The sequence below is a fragment of the Mustela erminea genome, chromosome 1 (assembly GCF_009829155.1).
Source record: "Mustela erminea isolate mMusErm1 chromosome 1, mMusErm1.Pri, whole genome shotgun sequence".
NCBI lineage: Eukaryota > Metazoa > Chordata > Mammalia > Carnivora > Mustelidae > Mustela > Mustela erminea.
In genome coordinates, this window is record NC_045614.1 from 117,990,530 (window position 1) to 118,016,460 (window position 25,931).

Sequence of the window (25,931 nt, forward strand, 5' to 3'; positions counted from 1 at the left end):
GCCACATGGCTCTGACTCCTCTCTTGCTCTCTCTCCCTTCCAATCCATATTCCTCTTGTGATCCATCCCCTTCTCTGGTCTTGTGTACCTTCTTTCTTCTCTTAGGGTATTTCAGGCACATTACCAATCACAAATGCCACAGACCTGAGACAAGGTCACCTGACCAAAGGGCTCCTGACCCCTGAGAGAAGAAAGAGGCCCACAAACCGGTTTCTCTGAAACCAACTGCCAGTGAAAATCCTGATGCCTCAGAAAGTAATTCCCTCCACTGTCAATGGGAATGGAGATTTTACTGTGAATTACTTGCCTGTTCAAGTAACAGATTAAAAGTGATTCCTCCAGAGCCACAAAGAATATCATACGGTCAAGTCAAGCTCATTTTGACCACCAAAGGTACCCTATTGGTGCCTGAACCAAAGATGTATATTCCACCCAGCTAGATGGGTCTTCCCCATCACTCCCAAGATGCACACCATACTACTGGTCACATTCAAGGTTCTTCATTGAAGACCACTAGATCATGGCACCACAGAGCAGGAAAGGATTTTACAGATCATCTAGATCAAAGGTCACACACCGAAATACAGCAGCATACCTGCCAAGTCATGAATCACAAAGGGACTGGAGCCAGCTGGGGACTGTGTGTCCTGTTTGAAGGAGGGCTGCTACTCAGCTCCAGCCATCTGCTGTCATGGGCCTGGAACTGCTACAGGGTCTGACTGTTTAAGAGAACCTGGAAGTTCTGGGGCACTTGGATGGCTCAGTCAGTTAAGCATCCAACTCTTGGTTTCAGCTCAGGTTATGGTCTCAGGACCATGAGATGGAGCTCTGTATCAGGCTCCACACTGGGCATGGAGCCTGCTTAAGATTCTCTCTTTCCCTGTCTCTCTGCCTTCCTCCTCCCCCCCCCCCACCCGCCCACCAACTTGCACTCACTCTCTCTCAAAGAGAAAAAGAGAGAGAAGCTGGAAATTTAGATGTTTATGTGCGGGCCAAGCAAAACATACCTACAGACCAAATATGGCCCAAATGCTGCCATATTACCCACGTTGGACCACACAAAGCAGGAGTTCAGACCACATGTAGGCTTCAGACCCCAGGAAATCACAGAGCTACTGCACAACGATCACTAAGCCCAGTGGTGAGGAGGGGGCAAGGGCCTAAGCAGTCATTGTTCATAGAATGAAGAATGTGCCTTGCTCATAGAACTATTCTTACTCTAATATAAAAGGACATTTTAATATTAACAAAACCAAACTTTACTTGCAAACATCACCAAATTGATGATTTTCCATTCCATATTTTTTTAAATGAGTAGATTCCAAAAACACAACCGCAGGCGTGTAATATACGGAGATTTTATTTACACTGGAGAGAGAACCTTCACACTTGCAACATTCACAACCACCACCTGGACTAATTCTGCCTGCTGGGACTGGAAGTTTATGTGACTCCTGACAGAGCCCAGAAAGCAAGTCAGAGTGCCCAAGACCCAGCCCAGGCTCCTTCTCCATCACCAAGGAAGGTGGGCTCTGACCCAAAAGCAGCCCAAGAAGTGGCACAGCAGGGATGAAAACCCAGGATAAATGTCATGAAAAGAAAATGTTGGACCAAGTTGTTTTCACCAACACCTCTTCAAAGCCTCACAGGGTCTCAGAGTTAGAAGAAGCCTGGATGACCCCCAGCCCCCAGCCGCACAACCAAACATCCCTCCAGCTGCATCCCAGATGAGGGCCTTCCAGTCTTCAATGGATAAGGAACTTGGCATCTTGCCATGCTGGACAGCAATCCATCTTCCAGTCCCCATGCCACTCTATCCTCTTCAACCCCTTCCTCCTCCCCATCTCCAAACACCGCTTCTAGATGCTCCCTGCATACTCTCCCTTCTCTCAGTCACTCTATTTCCCCAACTAGCTGGGTTCATTATGAACAAGAATCTATTCCCTTTCAATTCCTGCTGTCAATCTAGTTCAGGATGACTGACTTCAGGTGGGAGCACGGAAGCCAACACTTGAGAAACAGACTTGCCCACTAAGTCAAGACAACGCCCTCTGAAGTCAGAGCAGGTGGTGGGGAAAAGGGCATGCCCTCCACGAGGCCACAGGCAATGCTACGAACCAGGCTGCCAAATGCACAGCCAGGTAAGCTGTGCCCAGCAGAATTTCAAGGGCACCCCCTCAACAAAACCAGGTTGTGAGCAGTGCCCTCTGGAGCCATGCAACAGAGCCACCCAGGGAAAGGTCAACAGCCTATTTGCAGGCACATGGAAATGCAAGTCTGGCTATTAGGAGACGGAGTACATCTTTCAGTTATCCTACCATAAACAGTGACTGAGTGGCCAACTGAGTTTCTCATACCTGAGTGTGTTGACAAAACCCCTGGGAGCTTACCAAAAATGGGGACTGCCCAGACCTCTCCAGAACTTCAGAATCCTCAGCTCCTCGGTGGGAGTGGGGTGGAGAAGGGGGAAGAATAGGAATGTGTGTGCTGTTTTTTAACAACCAGCTTCTGGAAAAATCCTAGCAAACAAAGTCGAGGCTTAGGAGGAGACAGATATTACAAGGGCCAAGATTATGTTACCAAGGAGAAAATGTTTATATTTGTATAAGGCTTATTCCTCCCATCTCAGCTCTATGTTATGTAGAACAGTGTTCTGAAAACCGTTTATGATGACACTCACTTATAATTCATAAAGCAACTGTCACTAGAAACACCAACCCTAGCGATTTCTTACCATAAGTTTTAAGAGCACACAGACACCCTAGACTCCAAAATGAAACAGTTATTCTGACAGCTTGCTAAATTTATAGCCACCATGTGCCAAATCATAGGAAAACCACATTCTAGCTGGCAAAGGCCTCTCCTACCTGCATCTCAACATGGCAAACCCTGGGACACATACCTTGTGTTCCTCCTTCATCACCTGTTCAATGAGCTCAGATTTCACTGGAGGTTTTGAATACTGGCCCGAGAGAAGGCCATGTCCTAACTTAGTCCTGGACAGGAGGGAGAAAGAAAAACAAAAAGGTCATTGTTGTTTCCTCATAAAGACATTAGCATTACCTATGAATGCTTTTAGGTGGAACATTTTAGCTTGATGACTCAAAAATAACTTATTCATTTGATTTTTCTCGATAAATGATGCCATTTCAAACCATCCTCGGTACTTTATAAATAACTATTAATATCTTTCTTCTTATAAAAGTAGCACATGCTCATTTTAGAACACTTTTATTACAGAAAAATTTTTTAAAAGAGAGAGAACTGCCTTTAATTCTGCAACCCAGCAATAACCATTATGCTCAATCAATGGGTATTTTCCTAAAACACTTTTAGATACTTTTCAATCAGTCCTTACATCTGTGTGTTGAAGTCCTGTGTTGGATCTAAAGGAGAGTAGTCAAATATTCTTGGAAGATTTCCTACATACCTAGAAAACGAGAAGGGAGAGTCAAAACATAGGAAATGAAAGAACAGAAACAAAATAAGCGCCATCCTAGCAAAGACCTTCTTGCCTTTCATCCGTGCACAGAAAACTTTTTCTGAGATTCTACCTCTGCAGCCACATTCATGGGCCTCCCTAAAATGCCCGTGCTTCTAGCAGTGGGTCTCAACCCTGGGTGCAGGTTAGAGTCACTTAGAGAGTTTTTTCAGAAAATACCAAAGCCAGAGCCACCCCCAGATGTTCAAACAACACTGCCTGAGACTGAGGCCTGGGATCTGCCATCTTTTCAAAGTCCCCCAAGTGATTATAACATGTAGCCAGGATCAAGAGCCACCAGTTTATGCCATCACAATTACTATCTCAAAAACAAATGGTAAGGAGCACCTGGGTGGCTCTGTCGGTTAAGTATTTCCCTTCAGTTCGGGTCATGATCCCAGGCTCCTGGGATCGAGCCCCCTGTCAGGCTCTGTGCTCTGTGGGGAGTCTGCTTCTCCCTCTCCCTCTGCCCACCACTCTGCCTGCTTATGCTCTCTCTGTCTGTCTCTGTCTCTCTCTCTCTCTGTCAAATAAATTTTTTAAAAAATGGTAAGGCTAGGAATTATGTCAATCGTATCAAAGTGAACAATGATAATAGCAGTGACAAATGCCACTTGTTGGGGGCTCTCTGTATAACCTGGTTGGGTTTTCATTACAACCATACAAAGACGACATGGGTATAGTTACCCATTGGAGAGATGAGAAATCAGGATGCTTCCAAAGTTACTCAGGAAAGGAGAGATGAAACCCACAGTGCACCCAGGCAGCCTGGCTCCAAACCCCTGCTCTGAAACACTCTGCCCTGTCCATGCTTCCTTGAGCAGGCCCCAGCCGCCACCTTCTGACCAGCTTACTTGGACAAAGCAGTGCCAACTTCCACCACCCATCTCTAATCTCATTTCTTTCACTTCTTAAGTTCATTTCCTATTGCACACCCTCTGCTTTGTGCTATTCATCTTTCCATCTTCAGGCTTTGACTCTCTGAGCGTGAAAGCTCTAGAGAGAAGAATCTAGAAGCAGATCCCTTTCCCTGGCACTTCATGCACCCAGCTCTGCCCACTTATCTGACCTCATTCCCATCCCTCTCCCTAGCCCACAGCACCCCAGCCACGTGCCCTTCTTTGCCAGGACGTGCCAAGCTCACACCTGCTTCAAGGTCGTGCCATCTGCTATCTCTCTCCCAGAATGTTCTCTCCACAGACCTTCGCTCCATCTCAGGTCTGTTTAAAAGGCACCTCCCCACCTCTCCTAAATCCCCAACACCTGACCCTGCCTAACTTTCTTCTTGGCATGCATCAGTACTTGCAATTTTATAACTTATCTCCTTGTTTATTATCTCTCTAGAGATTATATACTGGAATATAATCTCAATGAAGGCAGATACATTTTCTAAATTACTGCATCTACAGATCTAGAATAGCATAGGACATGTAAAAGGCACCCAAAAAACATTCGTTGAACAAATACAATGTAATCATATAACCAATTCCATAACTGACTACCTATAAACCAACAGAAAAGGGATTATTGTGACAAAGCCCTAGAAAAGAACCACAACACACTAGTAGTTAACAATGACCTCTACTACTGGACACCTGCAGGTACCTGCTGTCTGCAAACTCTGAATTTGTACTCCAGATTATGTACCTATGTCAAAATTAACAGAGCCCACTTCTCTGTGACAGCCCCTTTCAAATTGCTTTCAGATATGTCACCGGATTCCTGTAACACTTGACAACAGTTCTCACCCAGCTTCAATGCAAGAAGCCACACCACGCAGTTATGGCGACATGTCCTGCAGCTGAAGACAGGCTTCCCTGGCACACATACTGTGACGGACAAGGACAGCACTGTGTGCCCAGGTCCGTTGGTGGGGACACTTACGCTCTCTGGAATTCTGGGATGCTGAAGATGGCCTGCATGACAGAACTCAGGTAGCAGCTGTTGCCCAGGTTCTTGAGACCTGTGTACCCGGGGCCATACATGGGCTTCAGCTTTGTCCCGGTCTCCTGGATCACTTCCCACTCGCTGACCCGTGGCTTGATGTCATTGTCCCGAAGCCCGTTCTCCGTCTGGGACAAAGTCATTGAAAGAAACCAACTTTAGTTGTGTAATTACCACCCAAAGCTCACATCTCAAGAATTACTTCTAACAGCAATGGATATTCCTGCCCCTTTGTTCCCCAAGCTAAGCAGAAAAATCATCTAGTTAAAGAGATTGATGTAGTGATGATGCATAAAACTGTCAATGTACTTAATGCCACAGACCACACACTTAAAAATAGTTAAATTGGCAGGGCGCCTGGGTGGCTCAGTGGGTTAAAGCATCTGCTTTCGGCTCGGGTCATGATCTCAGAGTCATGATCTCAGGGTTGTGGGATCGAGCCCCGCATCAGGCTCTCTGCTCAGCAGGGAGCCTGCTTCCTCCTCCCTCTCTGCCTGCCTCTCAAATAAATAAATAAAATCTTTGAAAAAAGAATAGTTAAATTGGCAAATTTTATGTTATGTATGTCTTTCCACAGCAAATACACACACACACACACACACACACACACACACACACACACTCTTTAAAGATTTAAAAGTGAAAGGGAAAGAGACTGAGAGGAAAGGAGATAGGAGGAAGAAAGACAAACAGGAATGGAAAGAATCTAGTAATTTCAAGGGAAAATACAGTTCAATCCAGCAAACAGAAAAGCAAGGCCACTGGACAGGAAAGTGAAGAAAAATCCTGTGCCTTGAAAGTGCCTTGAAATAGGAGGGAGGCTTAAAGAGGAGCAGAGAACATAAATTAAAGGTGAACATGAGTGGGACGCCTAGGTGGCTCAGTGGGTTAAAGCCTCTACTTTCAGATCAGGTCATGATCCCAGGGTCCTGGGATCGAGTCCCCCATCGGGCTCTCTGCTTCGGCGGGAAGCCTGCTTCCTCCTCTCTCTCTCTGCCTGCATCTTTCCTACTTGTGATCTCTGTCTGTCAAATAAATAAATAAAATCTTTTAAAAAATATATTTAAAAAAAGGGGGGAACATGAGTGAGGACGAGGAGACAGAGGGGAGGAGAGCCCGAGGAGAAGGGCTGGCAGGGCAGGGCCCGAGCACAGCACGCGCACCGCAGCAGCTCCTCACAGGAACCGGCATTACATAGTCATGATACCAGCTTGAAAACACAATATTAAATGAAGCAAAGCTTTCCCCATCAACAACAACATGTTGGCTTATTCTTTCCACCCCCAAGCTCAGCTTCCCCTCCTGAAATTAATTAAAGTGATGTCGGTCACAGATAATTTTAAAGGTCATCTTCCAGTACCTTCTCGCTTCAGTGAACAAGGAGTGATTCATGCAACTCTCCATCAAAATAGACAGAAATTTCACAAGCAAACTCCAACTAAAACAAATGGTACTTTTGACGAGGTGCCATTTTTATTATAACATAAAAAAAATTAAGCTGGTAACCAAAAGAAAATGCTAATTAATTAAATTCAAGAAGTGAAGGCAAACATTAAAACCTAAAACCTACAAAAGAAAGATTCCTGTTACAGCAATTACATATTAAAGAAACTAAAGGGTTCCTTCCCTGCAAGGTAGGAATACAGACAAAGTAGACCTTCTTACCCCATGCATATGAAGCATATCGATTCCAAAATGTGCTAAGTGCTTGGCCAAATGAGGATCCAAAACGGGTTCCTCTTCTTGAAAAGAATAAACATCTACAAGGTGAAGAGAAAACAAGGAAAGAGATCTTTAATCAAGTCCTTCAATATTCAACATGTATCTGTTGAGCTCTCACTGTGCACCAGGCTTGGGATACTCTGGTGAATAAAGCCAACAGAAACCTCCTGTGAGTTACACTCAACTGGAGGAAAGACAGATGATCAACAACAAACAAAATTAATAGGTCTATTTTGTAATTATACCCATATATCAATTTTTTACTTTCAGAAAGTTAATTTTTTAAAGGTTTTCTGAAACAAACAAAAAAAAAATTTGAGAAAGCAGTGTCTAAAGTTAAAATAATTGAAATTAGACCATTGTCCATGCCTAACAATTGATTTTGTAACCAAAACCACACTGACATAACAGCAGTGCAGGAGGAGGGAGGGTGGGGGAGGAGAGAGTGGCACCACCTACCGTGGGAGGGAGAGCCTGCGAGGGGGCAGAGGGAACAAAAAGGCCCTCAGGAGCACCTGAATAGCTGGAGTGAGGTGTTAGGTCCAAGACAAAACAAAATTCTGCCTGTGGAATCCTCCACAGCCTCAGACCTGTCAGCTGGCCAGCTCCCACCTCCCACCTGCCCCTTCATCCCTTCTTTCCAACACTAGTGTCTGCCCCCAGTGGACTCAGTGAAGACTGTTCAGTACATCCCCAATGTGTCCACCCCGTAGCACACACAGCCAATGAGGGTGCGCATGGCCCAGCGGGGTAACTCAGGCAGTTCCGGGCCCACCAGTCCCAGTGCCTGAGGGATTGGCATCTTGGCCTTCTTGGCAAATTTCCCCAGAAGCTCTGGAGTCCATCACCTTGTATGTCCTTACACAGTAGTGCAATGTGGGGGAGGGGACAGATATCTTCAGGCCCATTTTGCAGATGAGGAAAAGAGGCTCACAAGGTTCAGTCATTTGCCTCAAACCCCAAAGGTGGCCCAGAACTTAGGTATTCGGGCCCCTCACCCAGTCCTTCTTCTTCTACACCAGACTATTTCTTTAGCTCTCTCAGAAGACTCAGAGACTTGATGAAGCACCATTCCAAGTCCTTAATTGGAAGGGAGAGTCAAAAACCCCAATTTCTTCACTCCTAAATTGGAAAAACAAAATCTATTACAGGGAAAATAGATATCAAGATAGCAGGGGCTCCTGGGTGTCTCAGTCAGTTGAGTGTCCCATCCTTGGTTTTGGCTCAGGTCATGATCTCGGTGGTGGGACTGGGCCCCATGTTGGGCTCCACGCTGGGTGTGAAGTCTGTTTGGAATTCTCTCTTCCTCTGCCCCTCCCACTTATGTTCTCTCTCTCTCTCTCTAGAATAAGTAAATAAGGGCACCTGGATGGCTAAGTCAGTTAAATGTCTACCTTCAGCTCAGGTCATTATCCTGGGGTCCCTGGATCAAGTCCTGCATCAGGCTCCCTGCTCAGAAGGGAGTCTGTTTCTCCCTCTCCCTCTGCCCCTTCCCCTGCTCCTGCTCTCTCTTTCTCACTCTCTCCCAACTAAATAAATAAAATATTTTTTTAAAATAAAATAAAATAAGTAAGTAATTTTTTAAAAAGAAAAAATAGCAATTCTTGGGGATACTAAAAGATAGATTGTCCAATGATTTTCCTCCTCTTTGGAATAGCACCAGGAGGAAAAAAGAAATACACACACATACACACACAACCTATGGTGATTTTCTGACCCAAACCCAGATATGTGGAGACTCACTGCCACCAAAGGAAGTTAGTCTTTCTATTATTAATAGATTAGATGTTGTATAGCTTTCTTGGCTGTCCCTCTTCCTCCAGGGGCCCATTTTAACTTGTAGATAGGCAGCCTTCATTTATAGTCTTTCTTTAGTATAATACAGGGCTCTCAAAAGCAAAACAAAAGACAAAATCCCCAGCCCAATTAAGAAAAATTAAGAATTTCTTAAGAAATTAAGAAAAAGTTTAAATGCTAAAACCACCAACAAAAATCTTTAATAACTTGAAAGAAATACATAAATAATATTTTTTATCTATGGCAAGTGACAAAAAAAATACCACTCAGATACTGACTAAATGTGAAAATGACATTCCCTAGGCACTTTAACTTCGGTTCTTATTAACGAGTGAAATAGTTTTGAAGACTTAAGACTTTAAGCCTCTAATTATTTGAGCTTCATTAGAAAATAACAAAGTTGCCAGAGCTGAACAGTTGGCATTGGCCTAGGATTTTGAAATAAGTGAAAACCACACAACACTCTATAATTCTTAATTTGTTAGACTCATGCCATATTGAGAAATTAATGTTTCCTCCCTCCAGTCATTAACTGCTCCAAAGATGTGACATGATTTGGTCAGACACACAGTCATTTTTTTTACCCCAATGACAACAGTTGAATGAGTAACATACAAGAAAACTAAAAATGAACTGTGATCCTCAAATTTGGCAAGGATGAAGAACTTACAAATGACATGTAGTCACAGAAAAAAAAATGTGAAGTGGACTCAAGAAAGAGCACCATAAGATGCTACTGAGCTGGTACAGGGGCCCCTAGGGCCAGGCAGTTTCACAGATGCTGTGGGCATCTCCAGAAGCTTCTCCCGCAATCACCAAGGCACTTAGGCTTCTTCTTAGGTAACCTAGTTTCACAACAGAAGAGCAAAACACCCTCTCCTATCTCTGTCCCTCCTCACTCCCTTCCTACCAAGAACCTCATCCTTGCTTTTGCCAAATCAATGTCTCCTCCCACAGAGGAAAGTTTTTATTTGTTTGTTTGTCTCGCGATCTGTTTCTTGGTTTGTTTGTCACTGTGCTCATGGAGACCCGGAATGGAATTTGATATGGGGGCCATTTTTATGACCCAGGCCACCACCATGACCTCGCCTAGGTGGTCCAGACTCCTTGGAAGAACCAATTCTAAGTTGCAACCTCAAGGTAAGTAGGAGGTCCTCACCGAACAGGTATTTCCTTACTGGGGAGAAGGAAACCGGGATGATCAGATCACATTACCATTAAATAGTTGAGTCCACAACCTGCTTGGATTCCATGTTCACTAAGCGGTACGCTAAATATAAGTCAGCTCCCTGCAGGAAAGGAATGTACTGGTCAAGCCAACATCAACATCCCATTTACAGGCAGTTGTGGTTCTCACTATAACCTAAAAAATAAACACTTTCTCTCTTGCGAGTTGAATTAGCCTCAGTGAGCTGAGCAAATATGGAAATGAGACCGTTGGCACTGGTATCTTCACCTGGAGGTGGCCACCCGCCCCTGGACAGAGGGCACCCTGCGCTCCTGTGCCTCAATCTCCACCAGGCTCATCCTCAGACATTAAGGAAAACTACAGGCATGTTTTCATAAACTTATTTGGCTTTAAAACAAATGAGTTATAGCTAGCCATCTATTAAATAGACTTTAAAAAAGTAAAATAAAATTGATGTATCCCATAAACTAATATGGTAATTAGACTGAAAATAATCATTAAAACCAACTCTGCACAAGACAAGCAGAAATCAAATCCGGATCTTTCTTCAAAAAGTGAAAATTATTTCAGGTAAATGAATTCCAAGAACCCTCATCACAGGCTAGATGATCTACATTGCTGTTGGTTTTATACCTTCTATGATCAAAATAGGATTTATTCAGAAATCTCAATTATATAAGGAAAAGTTCTCCCTCCTCTACAAACAAACAAGCAAAACAAACCAAAAAAAACAAAAAAACAAAAAACCTTAACTATAGCTGATAATGAATTAATATTCTTAGCAGCTGAAGAGTTTTTTATTTTAATCAAGAAGGAACACCTACACATAAGCCTACTAGAAAATCAACCTAATAAATTCAAAAATAGAACTACAAATTGGCCAAAAATACTAAGAAAAATGTTCAGTCTCACTAGTAAAGCAAATGAAACCAAGATACCAGAATAGCGAGGGTTTTTAAAAACAACAAATACCCAAAGTTGTCCAAGATTTGCTGAAATGGGTATTCTCATACAATGTTAATGGGAATGTAAATTACTGTAACTGCTTAAAAGAGAAATTCAGCAATTGATAATTTATTTTTTTATTGTGCTATGTTAGTCACCATATGGTACATTATTATTTTTGATGTAGTGTTCCATGATTCATTGTTTGTGTATAACACCCAGTGCTCCATGCAATCCGTGCCCCCCTTAATACCCATCATCAGGCTAACCCATCCCCCCACTTCCCTCCCCTCTAAAACCCTCTGTTTGTTTCCTAAAGTCCATAGTCCCTCATGGTTCATTTGGCAACTGAAAATTTAAAAGGTTCAACCCTTTGTTCATAAAAACTGATCTTAAATATATTGTCAGACAAACATCCAAAGATTTCCATATATACAAGGATGCTCATCAGAAGAGCAAAAAAATTATAACAACTAACAGGAGAAAAATTAAATGATTTATGGAACTATCATGGGATACTAAAGAGTATTTAATAACATGGAAAATATGTATATGCATGTATATTTAATGTTAAGTAGAAGAAAACAAGGAATAGAACTTTACACAGTGTGATTCCATTTTTGTAAAAATGTGGGGCAGGGGCAGTCTGGGTGGTTGTATAAGAATTGACCAAGGCCCTAAATCAGGAAACAAAACTAAAGGGAAATATCCAAATTGTGAGAAGTGATTTGACAAATGATATTACTGGTGATTTTTATTTATATCTCTAAATTTTTCTGTTTTCTTAATATATTACATTGAATATCTGCTCCTTGTGTAATCAAGGGGCAAAAATAACATGTTCCTTCCTCGAGCTGAAAGGAAAAAAACTTTAGATGAAAAAAAGAAAAAAGTCTAAATCATAGTTTGAAAATTAGTTTCATGCTCGAAAGAAAGCTTCTGGAAAATTGAAGACATGTAGAGAACAGAATTAACCCTTGCCTTTATTATTTGCATACATTTAAATGTAATCTAATTATTTAAATACTTACATACCAGTCAGTTTATTTAACAAAAGTATTCATGCCTACCACGTGTAAGATTTTATATGGAACCCAAAGATGAGTGAGACATAGCTCTCTGCCTTCAAACAACCGAAATTTTAAACCCAAACCATGTATACAAATAATGGTAGTCTTAGGTTGTTCTGGGAACTGGACTTCTAATAATTGGTCTTATCAAACCACTACAAAAACCAAAACAGAAAGGAGATACGTGCAGGGCACATGGGTAGTGCAGTCAGGCGTCCGACTCTTGGTTTCCATTCAGGTTGTGAATCTCAGGGTCATGGGATCAAGCCCTGCGTCTGGTTCCATACTCAGGGTAGAGTCTGCTTGGGATTCTCTCTCCTCCTCCCTCTGCCTGCACCTCACCTCGCACCCCACAACCACATGGTTACAAACACATGCGCACATGCTCCCTCTCTCTCTCTAAATGAATATATCTTAAAACACACACACACATTCAAATGATTCCCACCCCTACAATGCTACTGACTAGAACTCCTATATTACAAACCCTTCCCTCTGTAGCCTTAGGATGGCTGCCTAGTACAGCATTCAACATAACGACCTGTAAGCAACTTGCTGTAACCCTCAACCCAGCAGCATGTCCCGACTTTTCCTCCTCCGATCGTGGTACTCATAGGGTTCACCCTGGACTGGGCGGAGGGTTATCCTCTTGCCGCTACTTTTCTCTAAGGAGCTCAAAATCAGCCCACTAACTCCAGAAACAGGAAGATTATCCAAAATGTGAGTCAAGAGAATCTTTACGTGGACAAACGGTCAGCCCTCAATTACAAAATAGACGAAAAACAAAACCAGTTTGGTGGAAAGGCATGGTAGACAAGAAGTGTGCCATCGTTAGAGAAACATCCTAGCCAATTAACTCTGAAGCAGGCTAATTCAGTCCGAGAAAGAGAACAGAAGAAAAGAAGAATGTCTTGGTAGGTCTCCTAAAAAAAATCATCTGACCTTAGAATAAAGAAAAAATAGAGGGCGCCTGGGTGGCTCAGTGGGTTAAGCCGCCGCCTTCGGCTCAGGTCATGATCTCAGGGTCCTGGGATCGAGTCCCGCATCGGGCTCTCTGCTCAGCAGGGAGCCTGCTTCCTCCTCTCTCTCTGCCTGCCTCTCTGCCTGCTTGTGATGTCTCTCTGTCAAATAAATAAATAAAATCTTTAAAAAAAAAAAAAAAGAAAAAATAGAGACTAAAACTTGGAAAGATGAAGAAGACTAACCTAAGGTATTGGTGTAGATCTATGTTTGCTTGATAAATGTTTTTAATGATGCTTAGATGATGGATTCTTATGGCCCTTGCTCAGCATTTAAGTTTCTCATTATTGATCCTGGTATTATTTCCCTTTTCCATCACAAAATGGTAGATGGAAAGAATTGTGCAAACATGGCCAAAAATTAACATTTGAGAGCATATGGTGTGAGAACATAAAGAAAAAGAACGAATTCTGAAGCTGGCAGTACAAGTAGGAACCAGGGCTAGTCCTTGGCCACCAGCCACTGTCAAGGACTCTGACACACAATATCCTTTAAAATCCCCCTCCTTTATGACTCCATTTCTAAAATGATGCTAACTCCCATCATGAATTCTAGGGCTTCCCTCTACTGTTTTAATGCTGGACTTGATTATCCCTGCTCATTTCACAAGTCCTGGTTCCTACCCCTCTGTCCTCTTAGCCAAGAGATATACAGAAAGACAGTAATAACAGGTAACAGTAGCAACCTACTCGTATTAAGGCCTTACTGTGTGCACTGGGCTAAATGCTTTTGGTGCCTCAACAGACCTATGAAGGAGCTACCACAATCATCCTCCAGATGCGGAACGTGAGGCCGAGAAGGATTTGAAGACTTGCCAGTAGGAGGCAGAATCAGGATTCAGATCTGAGCTGCGTCCAGAGCCTACACCCTCCAACCAGGAATGAAGGCACCATTTCAGTTAAGAGGAGCCACCACAAGTTCCCAAAGCCGATAAAGGCACACTCACCTGCCCCATCAGGAGTAATGGTTCCCAGCTTCACAGCCAGAGGATAGCCCATGTCTCTGTAATGCTCCAACGCATGGCCGTTGCCTCCAGAGCTGTCAAAGAACCACTTCCCACACAGCACAGAGCCATCGGTCAGATTCAACCACAGGTTTTCCCGCAGGTCACACCTGGCACACTTCCAACCACTGAAAGGTCAGAGAAGAGCAGTTAGGATCACTGGAACACGAGGTATAGCTAGAAAACTAACATCCAAGGGGCACCTGGGTGGCTCAGTGGGTTAAAGCCTCTGACTTTGGCTCAGGTCATAATCTCAGGGTCCTGAGATCGAGCCCCGCATGGGGCTCTCTGCTCAGCAAGGAGCCTGCTTCCTCCTCTCTCTCTGCCTGCCTCTCTGCCTACTTGTGATCTCTGTCAAATAAATAAATAAAATCTTTTTTTAAAAAGCCTCAGGTTTTGGGACGCCTGGATGGCTCAGTTGGTTAAGCAGCTGCCTTCGGCTCAGGTCATGATCCCAGCGTCCCGGGATCGAGTCCCGCACCGGGCTTCTTGCTCAGCAGGGAGCCTGCTTCTCCCTCTGCCTCTGCCTGCCATTCTGTCTGCCTGTGCTTGCTCTCTCGCCCTCTCTCTCTGATAAATAAATAAAATCTTAAAAAAAAAAAAAAATTTTTTTTTAAAAAGCCTCAGGTTTAAAAAAGAAAGAAAGAAAGAAAGAAAATGAACATCCAAGAGAATGGACGGTCTCGAGCTGGAGGTTGCAGGCAGCAGTGAGTAAAACAATGGAAACCACCGCTTCCTTCCCTCCTTCACCCTTCAGCATGTTAGTGTTGCCACTAACCAATCAGTACCAATCAGTACACTGCCTGCCTCCACGAGGCTCTTCTACTTTAGAAAACTGACACTGGGGGGGCGCCTGGGTGGTTCAGATGGTTAGGCGTCTGCCTTCGGCTCAGGTCATGATCCCAGACTCCTGGAATGAAGCCCACATTGAGCCCCGAGCTCATCCGGGAGCCTTTTTCTCCCTCTGCCTCTCTCTTGCTCTCATTTTCTCTCAAGTAAATAAATAATCTTTCTAAAAAAAAAAATGACCAAGCAAATAATCTTAAAAAAACACAGAACCTGCAGTCAGGAGATGAGGTCGTTTCCTTCAAATTCCTACATGAGGGACAGTGGAGCTCAAATAAGTCAAAAACATGCAGGATCCCACATGCATAAACACCTAAAGTTCTAAAGCATTAACCACACCTAGTAAAGCCCATTTAAACAAAATCCTACTACACTGCAGATCTGAACGAAGTAGAAAAAATGTCAACTTCACTGAAGTTTAATGTCAGGTACATGCCAAGTACCCTACAGAAGTCTGATCATCTAATTCTACTTAACACCCTTCAGAATCAGTATCCCCAGCCACGCTGTCAAAGGGAGAAACTGAGGCCCAGAAGTAGGCTGCCTTCCCCTACGACCACACAGAACGTGAAGGCAGCACAGTCAGGGTTCCAAGACAAGAGCACCCGCCTCTGTCCACACAACAGACCTAACAGGAGATGCTAATATGCCCAAAGAGCATTCCAGCCACAACGGTGACAACCAAATGTTGTCACAAATGTAAATGTTGGGTTCCCCTAGAAGCAGACTCTGAAACAAAGGTCTGAATGTAAATGGCTCATATAGGAGGTGATCCCAGGAAGAAATGGAGGAAAGGAAGACTGGAAAGGGCAGGAAGCCAGTCCAGGTATGTCAACAAGCAGATGACCACCATGGGAAACTCGGACTCCGTATAGTTGGGGAGCTCCAGGAGGCCGCCACTCGAGGAGTCAGGGTCCAGGATATTCATCCATCCACACCAGTCACCGGTTGAGGGCTGTTCCAGGAGGACAGGAGGGAGCATTAACTCCGTGGCATTTCCCATTGTCCCATGCACAGGCCTACCTGGCCTCAGCAGCAGAGAAAGCCCTCAAGCAAAGAGCACCTTCAAGCGGGTGCTTGCTTCTGAGAGCCGAGGGGTGGGGACTGAGCTCAGCAGTACGGACTGGCCATGCTCAGCCTCTACAAAGGTACAGATCTTTTTAGAAAGAATTTTGAGCTTAGTTTTAATCAGCGGCATCTGGTAAAAATATACCTAACTGCCAGTTCAGAGAAGAGGTAAAAACATAAATATTCCTTTGGCCAGTTTTAAGGGGTGAAGTTCCATTTCACTATCTGACACTCACCTTGGAGGAATCCTGACTCCATTGTCCAACTGGGTAAGATTATTGGCATATTTGGATACTGGCAATTCATTTTCCCATGTGTCTGGGTCCTGCTTTCTATATGGAGATTTTGAGCTGAGAACCGCATCACAAGCAATTGTTACCTGTAATACAAACCCAGATGTTATGTGTAAAAACAGCTTGAGAGAAAAGCAACTTCTAGAAAGCAAGTTTAAAAGTTTATTATTAATAAATACAGCCTGATCCAAAAAAATTCAGACAGCAGTAACCATAAGAGCAAGATCCCAGTTAGCAGATTCCAGGACTTTCTCCAGGAATCCAGCTCAATTTTGTCCCTAACCTGGAGTGTGTAGTATTGACAAGGATCGAAGATAGCAAGGAACCTAATCCAGTTTGTAAAGCCAAGCACAGGAGTCAGATTTAACTATTTCTTAGCAAGCACAGTGAAAAGTATTCGGTGAAGGATTTACAAGACTGAAATTAGCTACAGAAATGCCTAGGATTTACCCAAGTGAGTGTTTTCCTCTAACAAATATACACCCAGATATCCAATATCCTCAACTCATCACACAACAGCATGCGGTCAAGGGCATTTGAGTGGAATGCAAGCAGCATGGCTCCATTTCTTAATCTGGTGCAAATGTGACCTTGGACAGGGACATGCCTAGGTGTCTCTGGCCAGATCAGTCAACATCATGAGCAAATCTGTGATGTCCAGCTTGGCACCAACTGACCACAGGGGAAGGGGGTGCAAATTCTCTGCTTTCTCCTAAACCCAATTAATCCAGCACTTATGCCTATCGCTACATTTGCTATTTGCCTAATGCTGTAATAACTATTCCTAACTGTCTTTAAAATCATATTCTGGTGGGAATGTAAAATGGGGCAGTGACTTTGGCAAACAGTTTGGCAGTTCCACAAATAGTTAAACTGAACAATTCAACTCCTAGGTATATATCCAAGAAAAATGAAAACATGTGTCCATGCTAAACTTACACAAATCTTCATAGAAGCATTATTTAAAATACCCAGAAAGAAGAAACTACCCTGATACTCACTAACGACAAATGGATAAATAAAATGTCGTATGTCCACACAATGAAATGTTATTCAGCAATAAGAAGGAATGAAGGCCTGATCCATGCTACAACATGAATGAATCTTGAAAATACATGCTAGGGGCGCCTGGGTGGCTCAGTGGCTTAAGCCTCTACCTTCATCTCGGGTCATGATCTCAGGATCCTGGGATCGAGCCCCGCATTTGGGCTTTCTGCTCAGCAGGGAGCCCGCTTCCTCCTCTCTCTCTCTCTCTCTCTCTGCCTACTTGTGATCTCTATCTGTCAAATAAATAAATAAAATCTTAAAAAAAAAAAAAAAGAATCCACTGGGATGGAAAATACTTCATTCCAAAAAAAAGAAAATACATGCTAAGTAAAAAAGGCCAACCACCAAGATGTACATATGTTGTATGATTCCATTTATATGCAATGTCTGGAACAGGCAAATCCAACGAGACAGAAAGTAGATTAGTGATGGCCAGAGGCTGGGAGGGATGACAGCTGGAGGGGTGATGAGAGTATTCCACAGGAGATAATGGCCATGGATGTCCAACTCCCAACACAAGAAAAGCCACTGGATGGTTTAAAAAGGTTTTTAAACCAAGGTTTGTATTCTACCTCACTAACCCCCCCACACAATTAGCTGAATTTCATGCAGAGTGATTTCCCCCTGGGTAGCCCTAGAACGCTTTAAGAGACAGTGAGGGCTGCTCCCTCAGTTTCCTTCCCTGCCCACCCAACCCCTGAGCCACTCCTCTCACTGCTACATCAAGAAGCTATTTGGAACCTTTCTCTTCTCAACTTCCGTCACACTCGTTTGGCCCCAGCCGCTAACACAGCTCACTCAGACAGCCTCAGAGCAGCCTCCCACGGTTCCTTTCCCCCACACCCGCCCTCTCCACTACACGGCAGCCAGACTGGTCTGCTGGGAATATCAGATCCTCTCCTGCCCCTGCTTAAAATTCTCCACGCTACTACCGATGGATGACACGGAGCAAGGCACCATCAGGAGTAAGGAAGAGGTCTCCACCCTCAAAAAACGTTATACTCCATGACACGCCAAACATCCATAAATATATCTAACCTTTTTAAAAAGAGAGTCCCACTCACCTCTCACCAAAACCACTTTTATACAATTAGCCTTTCTTTTCAATTATCAAAATTCATCTCCCACTTCCTTCCAGGAATGCCGCTGGAAAACAGGGTTCAGGTCACCCCAAATCCTTCCTGATGCTCCAGGTTTGGGCTACCTGAACCCTTCCGTGCTGCCTTAGCGCTTGGGCTGCACATCCTAAGCTTTTCAGTCTGGTCTGTTATTACAATCTCTTGGTTGCTACAACGACTGTCTCAATCCCTTCCCTGTCCTCCTCTGAATCTTCTCCACGATGCACAAAAACGTTGATCAAGATATGAATACAACAGGGGCGCCTGGGTGGCTCAGTGGGTTAAAGCCTCTGCCTTCGGCTCAGGTCATGATCCCAGGGTCCTGGGATCGAGCCCCGCATCGGGCTCTCTGCTCAGCAGGGAGCGTCTTCCCTTCCTCTCTCTCTGCCTGCCTCTCTGCCTACTTGTGATCTCTGTCTGTCAAATAAATAAATAAAATCTTTAAAAAAAAAAAAAGATTTGAATACAATATTCTCTCTTTTCTTTGAAGAACATGTTGGTGACACTCAACAAAATTTCCTCAAACTTCCAGGCCATGACCAAACACTGATTTAGTGTTTTCAGCTGAAACTGCTTAGCAGCCCTTCGTATGGATCACAGCTGAAGATCAGGATCTGTTATCCTATAATTAGGCCAGGAATTATCTTTCCCTGGATTGGTTGTCTTGAGCGAAGAGAAAAAAACTTGGTACTAGTCCTGGCTCCATCCCAGGCCTCACAGTCCTCAAATTCAGTAGTGTTCTGGAATGGACTCAAACTGGCTCACAGAACTGATGGTTAAATTTTTTAAAATTCTGCAAGATGGTTGTGAAACACAGACATTGTTGAAAATCAAATTATAAAAACACAATCAGGTAAAATACTTATTTTTTTAAAAAGTAACAGACATTCAAAACTCTTCCTGTTCTACTGTATCTTACAATTTTCGGTGTGTTCTTGAGGTTATTTACATGTACATTATGTGACCGGTGGGAATTTCATACAATGGGGTGCTGCTACACACTCTCTTTTCAACCCTGCTTCCGGACACATCCTGTTAGCCTGAAATCAGCCATGGTGGGAATATTTACGCCATGGAAATCATCAAACATTACAAAGCGAGCCCTTCCCCCAGGGAGCTGGATGCTAAATATTTACAAGCAGTTTCTGAAGTCTAAAATGAGGCACTGGATTTCAGGCTACAAGATCCCTACTGAGCTCCAAATGCTGTCTCTGCGAACTTCAAATCACTGAGAGGTGGTTTAACCTTCTGGTAGACTCCACAATGTTCCTATCTGAAACAGAATTTTTTCTGAGCTGAGACGCTCAAAAGATGAAGGAAGAGTCATCTGGTTGGGTGATTTTCAGCTCAATAATTTTTGTTATTCAAGAGCTTAAAAAAAAATTTTTGCCGGACACCTGGGTGGCTCAGTGGGTTAAGCCTCCGCCTTCGGCTCAGGGCTCTCTGCTCGACGGGGAGCCTGCTTCCCTCTCTCCCTCTCTCTCTCTCTGCCTGCCTCTCTGCCTACTTGTGATCTCTCTCTGTCAAATAAATAAATAAAATATTTTTTAAAAAAAAGTTTGCCTTTGGCTCAGGTCATGATCCCAGGGTTCTGGGATCAAGCCCCAGTTCGAGCTCCCTGCTCAGTCGGGAGTCTTTTCCCACTCCCCCTGCTAGTCTCTAGCTCACTCTGGTGCGCTCTCTCTCTCTCACACACACACACATACACACTTGCGCTCTCTCTCTCTCTCTCAAATAAATAAATAAATAAATAAAAACTTTCAAAGCTTCAAACGAGAATATCAAACACCAAAAAATGTAGCAGAAGCACAAAAAGATAGGAACTAGCACCTGTTACATAAATAAATCCCATCAGCTACCATTAGATAAACCCAGACTTTTCTTTCAATCGCTCCCACCCCAGCTTTCAAATAACGCTCCCTCTCCTTTTCAGAAAATGTTTACGTTATTTCTTGATTCTAAAAGACACTATATTAAAAATTATAACATATATTCTTGGGATTCAGATTTCTATGACCCTTCACCTTTACTTAAATAAAAGTATTCACGCTTCGAATTATATTCTGAATATAGGATTAATGAAAAAACACTTAAAGGCTCCTTCACTAAATTTTTCACATAAAGACTTTTCCTTCATAAGTGAGTGAGAGAAAAATCATTTTCCATGACCTTTATTCATCGTGTGCTTCTTGATCTCTTTTCTGACGGCAGACGTTAGAGTTACATAAAACGAGGGCAGACAGTAAGAACTCTCAGTATCGTGCAGATACAAGATTTAGAATATAATTTCAGGTAATGGGACGAGGTAAGACCATTTGGCCCACTCATCTATTTTATCCTTGGTAACAGCCACATGAGTCAACACAGGGAACTGGAGAAAGGAAAGGTAATTTAATTCTCTATGCACTGCTGAACACTGTGCACTTAGCACTAAAAAGGGTATGTCACATCTAGTAATTAGAGGAAAGAGGTACAGTAGCTAAATCAACAACATTTTCATTTCTATGGTCTTCTATTTAGGTAGAAAGTAGGTCAGGGGCAGAAGAGGTGGAATGGTAGAAACCTGGTCTCTAATGACATGGGAACCCCAAGCACAAACACCCCCTCCCTCCCCGTACTGGCAGAGGCAAGTGAGCAGGTGGCCGTAAATACAAAGTCACACAATGTCCTGAAGATTCCCAGACCTAAACACCTGGCTTTTGTTCTGGGGGAGTGCCAGGAGAGAAGAAGCGAGCTAGCATGTGTAAACTCCATGGACCCTGACCTCCCTGCTCCCTAGGTGTTCGCAGAGAGGGAAGGAAGGAAAGAAAGGGGAGAGAACGAAGGAGAGAAGATAGGGTGGTAGAGATAACATAGGAAAGGAGGAAAGAACAGGAAAAACGCTTGGCGTCCTTGCAGGAGCTCCATGCCTCCTTATGGGCTCCAAGTACAACAAACACAACGTGGCTTCCTCACACCACCCCTGCCGCCCCCAGCTTCGTGCTGTTCGGGAAGGTGAATGTTGCACCACAAAAAACAAGGGCAGGGAAGAGAAAGGGAAAAAATTCACCACGAAATCTAAACGCCAAAACCTAGAAAGTAGCCTTAGCCTACATGAGGAACAAAACTTTCAAGGAGTCTCACATTACCACGGAGCTCCCGCAGACCTGTGATTTGTAAGCGTTTGGTTATTTTTATAGTCGTGTTGCTGTTGCTTCAGCAGAGAAATCCTTATTTTTCCCAAACAAAATCTCACGTGGAAGGCTAACACGCAGAAGAGATAAAAATATAGCCATTCCTCTGATCAGAAAACACCCCTCTCCAACGAGCCCTGTACATCTCAGGGGCACAGTGTGAAAATCTACACAACAGACTGTGAATTACGGTGGCAAGAAACCAGATCACCAAGGACGGGGGGAGGGGTGGCGGGCAGCCTGCCGTGGGGGGGGGGGGGGGCAGGCCAGGTCACAGGGGAGAGACCAGCCCAATGTTTATACACTTAGAGGCCCACAGAGCAATGGAAATACCTTGCAGCAGAGGGTATCTGGCCAAACGCTACTAAAACCTCACCCTGCAAGACCCTTTCACAGAGAAGAAGCTACACGCTCATGTTTGTGCTCATTCTTCTCCTCTTTGCTCATTCAACCTGTCTCCCCCGCCCCGCCCCCGCGTGCACACACACCACACACGCACACACACCTGACACAGAGAGTCACGCGCATCTAGCTAGCAGCCGTGCACACTCACTGACCAGGGCTGGTAACTCCTCAATATTTGGTAGTGCTATTTCATAGTGGTCTGGGAATATAACAAGTTTGGCTTCGTCTTCATATTCATAATCGTCGCTATTTAAATCGTCATCAGTATCTAGATCTGAGGAAAAAACAAAAACAAAGAACAAAAAGTGAAGAGAGAACATTCTACACCAAGGCAGCACTCACTGGGAAAGCCAGAAATAACAAACAAGAGCAGGACATTTATGATGCCCTCCTCTGGCGTCCCAAACCAGGAGTAAAAGGCCGACCATCTTTCCTAAGTTAGAAATACCTATTAATAAGTGACAGATGTATAAAGACTGAGACCTACCATACAGCTTTGCAATAAAATAGACACATGTGCTAGATATTCAATTTGTAAAGACTTTTAAAGGTATGAATTGTTCCTTATGATCTGTTGGGTACCTGGCTCCTGATTGCGTAAGAATGGATTGGGATGTTTTTCACAACACTGTAATCTGGAAGATAGTACAAACCAATTCAATTCCAGCTCCAAAATTTAACATAACTTTGAGCAAGCCACAAAGTCTCTAATCCTTAGTTTTCTTATTTGTAGAATGAAGATAATAGCTCCTATCTCACAAAGTTTATACGAGGGATAAATAAGAAATTGTAGACAAGGGACCTGGCACATAATAACTAGTCAATAAGTGACAGCTATTATTTAAAAGTGAAATCTCTATTTCCCTCTCTGTGTCTCTGTCTCTCCCTCCCCATCCCCCTCCAGGAGTTATTAAGATATTGTAGGGGATGGGGGAACCCCCTAATATAGTAGTCCTATTGTCCTCAGGCTGTACAGAATTTTCAGTAACAGAACTGAGCTCCTCTAGCCTGCTATGTTATCAAGTCATCACCTGCTTGCTTGGCTAATCTCTGGTGAAGGTTAAGTGAAGGCTCAAGGAAATGTCTTGTCACAATATTTACATGGACATTTCATCCTTACATTCACATGGATGCCAGCATCCCAGATCAGGTTTGTATATTTAGATGTTTGGAACTATGGTGACAGGGAGCTACTGAACCTTATTCCACTCACATCACACATTAAGCAGGTGCACAAACACAGGTCTGTAGACAGAAAAAACTTATTTTCCTAGACAAAGCAACAACCTGAGAACTAAAAGATCTGGGTTCTGTTATTACCTTGTTGTTTGCCTCCAATCAAAAACCTAGTATGGTTTTGGGACAGCTCTGTTTCCAAATTCTCAAAAGGAGGCAGTTTTAAGTGGAAAATAAGATAGAGTGAAAACATGGTCTCAACAATTTAATAAAATATTCCAAAAAATATGAATCAAAAATGACAAAATAAATAGCCAACATTATCAGATAGCCATAAAAGCTAAGTTTGACAAAATGCAATGTTAAAGATGATTCTAAGAGTTTAAGAAGTCATTAAGATTTGCTAGATGGGATGCTGCTCACTTCATGAAACTTGTAACAAAAGCAATTAGAGCTTCAATTTAAAAAAAAAAAGTAACGAAAGGTATTTACTTAAAGGAAATCATTCAAAGACGGGCATTCTATATGTTATAAAAATTTAAATGGCTCAATATCTATAATTTTAAAAGTTAGAATTTAAATGTTCAGTGAGAATGGTGTTCAACCCAGTAGAATATTATTTAAATGATATTTATTTAGACTATGTAGGAATATGGAAATATTTATGCTATGTCAATGTTAAAAATACAAAATTCATCTTCACTGTAAAGACAACTTTGTAGGTTGCCTGGGTGGCTCAGTCAGTTAAGCATCTGCCTTCGGCTCAGATCATGATCCCAGAGTCCTGGAATCTAGCCCCCCATCAGGTTCTCTGCTCAGCAGGAAGCCTGCTTCTCCCTCTCCCACTCCTCTGGCTTGTGTTCCCTCTCTCACTGTCTCTCTCTGTCAAATTAATAAATAAAATCTATTTTTAAAAAAACACAACTTTGTAAAATTTATGCTCATAGATGAGAAACAGAAGGAAATCCAAACAAATGAAAACAGTGAGTGGGTGAGCATTTTTCTATTCTTAAATCTTTATTATATCTTTTATAACAATTTTAAGTGATGGAATTACAACTCTTTTGTTTCTGTGTACAGATTCAGCTCATATTACATATTATCTAAGCGTCTCTTGTCCACAGAAGACACACTCACTTAATACTAAGTCAGATCTTACCTGGACAAACACAATGATATACTAAGTCTAAAAAATCCTGCTCTGTCATTTGCTATGTAACCCTGGGACAAGTTCATTTTCCAAAGGAGTAAGCTATGAATAATGTTGTCTGTCCCCACAAGATTGCTGAGAGCAGGGGTGGCTCAGTGGGTTAAGCCTCTGCCTTCAGCTCAGGTCATGATCCCAGGGTCCTGGGATCAAGCCCCGCATCAGGCTCTCTGCTCAGCAGGGAGCCTGCTTCCCTTCCTCTCTCTCTGCCTGCCTCTCTGCCTATTTGTGATCTCTGTCTATAAAATAAATAAATAAAATCTTTAAAAAAAAAAAAAAAAGATTGCTGAGAGCATTAAACAAGTTAAGGTTTTTTGGTTTTTTTATATATATATATATATTTTTTATTTCTTTAACAGAGAGAAAGAGAGAGAGAGATATCACAAGTAGGCAGAAAGGCAGGTAGAGGGGGAGGGGAAGCAGGCTCCCCGCTGAGCAGAGAGCCCGATGTGGGGCTCGATCCCAGGACCCTGGGACCATGACCTGAGCTGAAGGCAGAGGCTTAACCCACTGAGCCACCCAGGTACCCCAAACAAGTTAAGGTTTTAAGGCATCTAGTATAGGATCTGGCATGTATTAGGGGCTCCACAGAGAGCACCCACCACCGTCACTATCACCACCTTCTCTAGGCTCCTGACAGCCAACATAATCAAAAGTGCCTTCCCCTCCCTTTGGCTCGTCCCAGGAAGAGCGTGTACCATGTGGGGCTCCTCCTCTGTGATCTCAGTATGGAGAACATGTGAGCTTCAACAGCTTCAAGACTGTGAGCTGTCAGAGCATGAAATGCATCTTATTCACCTTGCCTATATGCCCAGCCGCTGCACAGTACCCCGCTCACACCACACATGCACTAAATGTCTATGAAAGGAGACTCCAAGAAGTTTAAATACCCCAATATGTTAAGGACAACAGCAAAGCAAGAGCCTCAGAAGGGTAGTTGTGGGTTTGGGGGTTTTTTAGTTGGTAACAGGTCTGTGCTTAGAACTAAGCACAACTGCTATTGTGCAAAACTTTTTGCACAATAATTAATTTTTTAATTTAATTTTTAAATTTAAAAAATAAATTTTTGCACAAACGTTTTGTCTGTAGTTGCTTTTATTTTTATTTTTAATTCTGTGGGATAGAAGGGGACCATGACCTTTCCCAAACATCTTTATCCAAATTAAGGAAAAGTCAGCAGAAGTAACCTACACTCTGGTTTTAAGGGACAAATCTAAGATTTCTAATCCTAAGTTCCAAAGTTCCCTAATTAGAGTCTTACTACCCCAACAGTATCTAGTTGAGGAGCCTGCAGAGAAATTATACCCTATGGACCAGTAGGACTAGGACCCCCGACTTCTCCCAGCAACTACCTTCCACTATGGCTATTAACTGGCAATACATGAATGGACTCTTTTTCTAAATTTTTAAAAAAAAAAAATGTTTTT

At 43.1% G+C, this 25,931-nt stretch overlaps 1 protein-coding gene across 2 annotated transcripts in view; it reads right to left on the reverse strand.

Annotated features, from left to right (window-relative positions):
* USP13 (ubiquitin specific peptidase 13) overlaps window positions 1-25,931 on the reverse strand; it is a 107,650-nt gene that overhangs the window by 44,910 nt on the left and 36,809 nt on the right. For both annotated transcript variants that reach the window (XM_032340111.1, XM_032340120.1), the window contains exons 4-10: window positions 22,274-22,395; window positions 16,322-16,464; window positions 14,115-14,299; window positions 7,091-7,185; window positions 5,366-5,553; window positions 3,359-3,430; window positions 2,903-2,996 (exon numbers count right to left, since the gene is read on the reverse strand). In XM_032340111.1, the coding sequence (XP_032196002.1) occupies window positions 2,903-2,996; window positions 3,359-3,430; window positions 5,366-5,553; window positions 7,091-7,185; window positions 14,115-14,299; window positions 16,322-16,464; window positions 22,274-22,395 (899 nt within the window). The remainder of the gene's footprint in view (window positions 1-2,902; window positions 2,997-3,358; window positions 3,431-5,365; window positions 5,554-7,090; window positions 7,186-14,114; window positions 14,300-16,321; window positions 16,465-22,273; window positions 22,396-25,931) is intronic.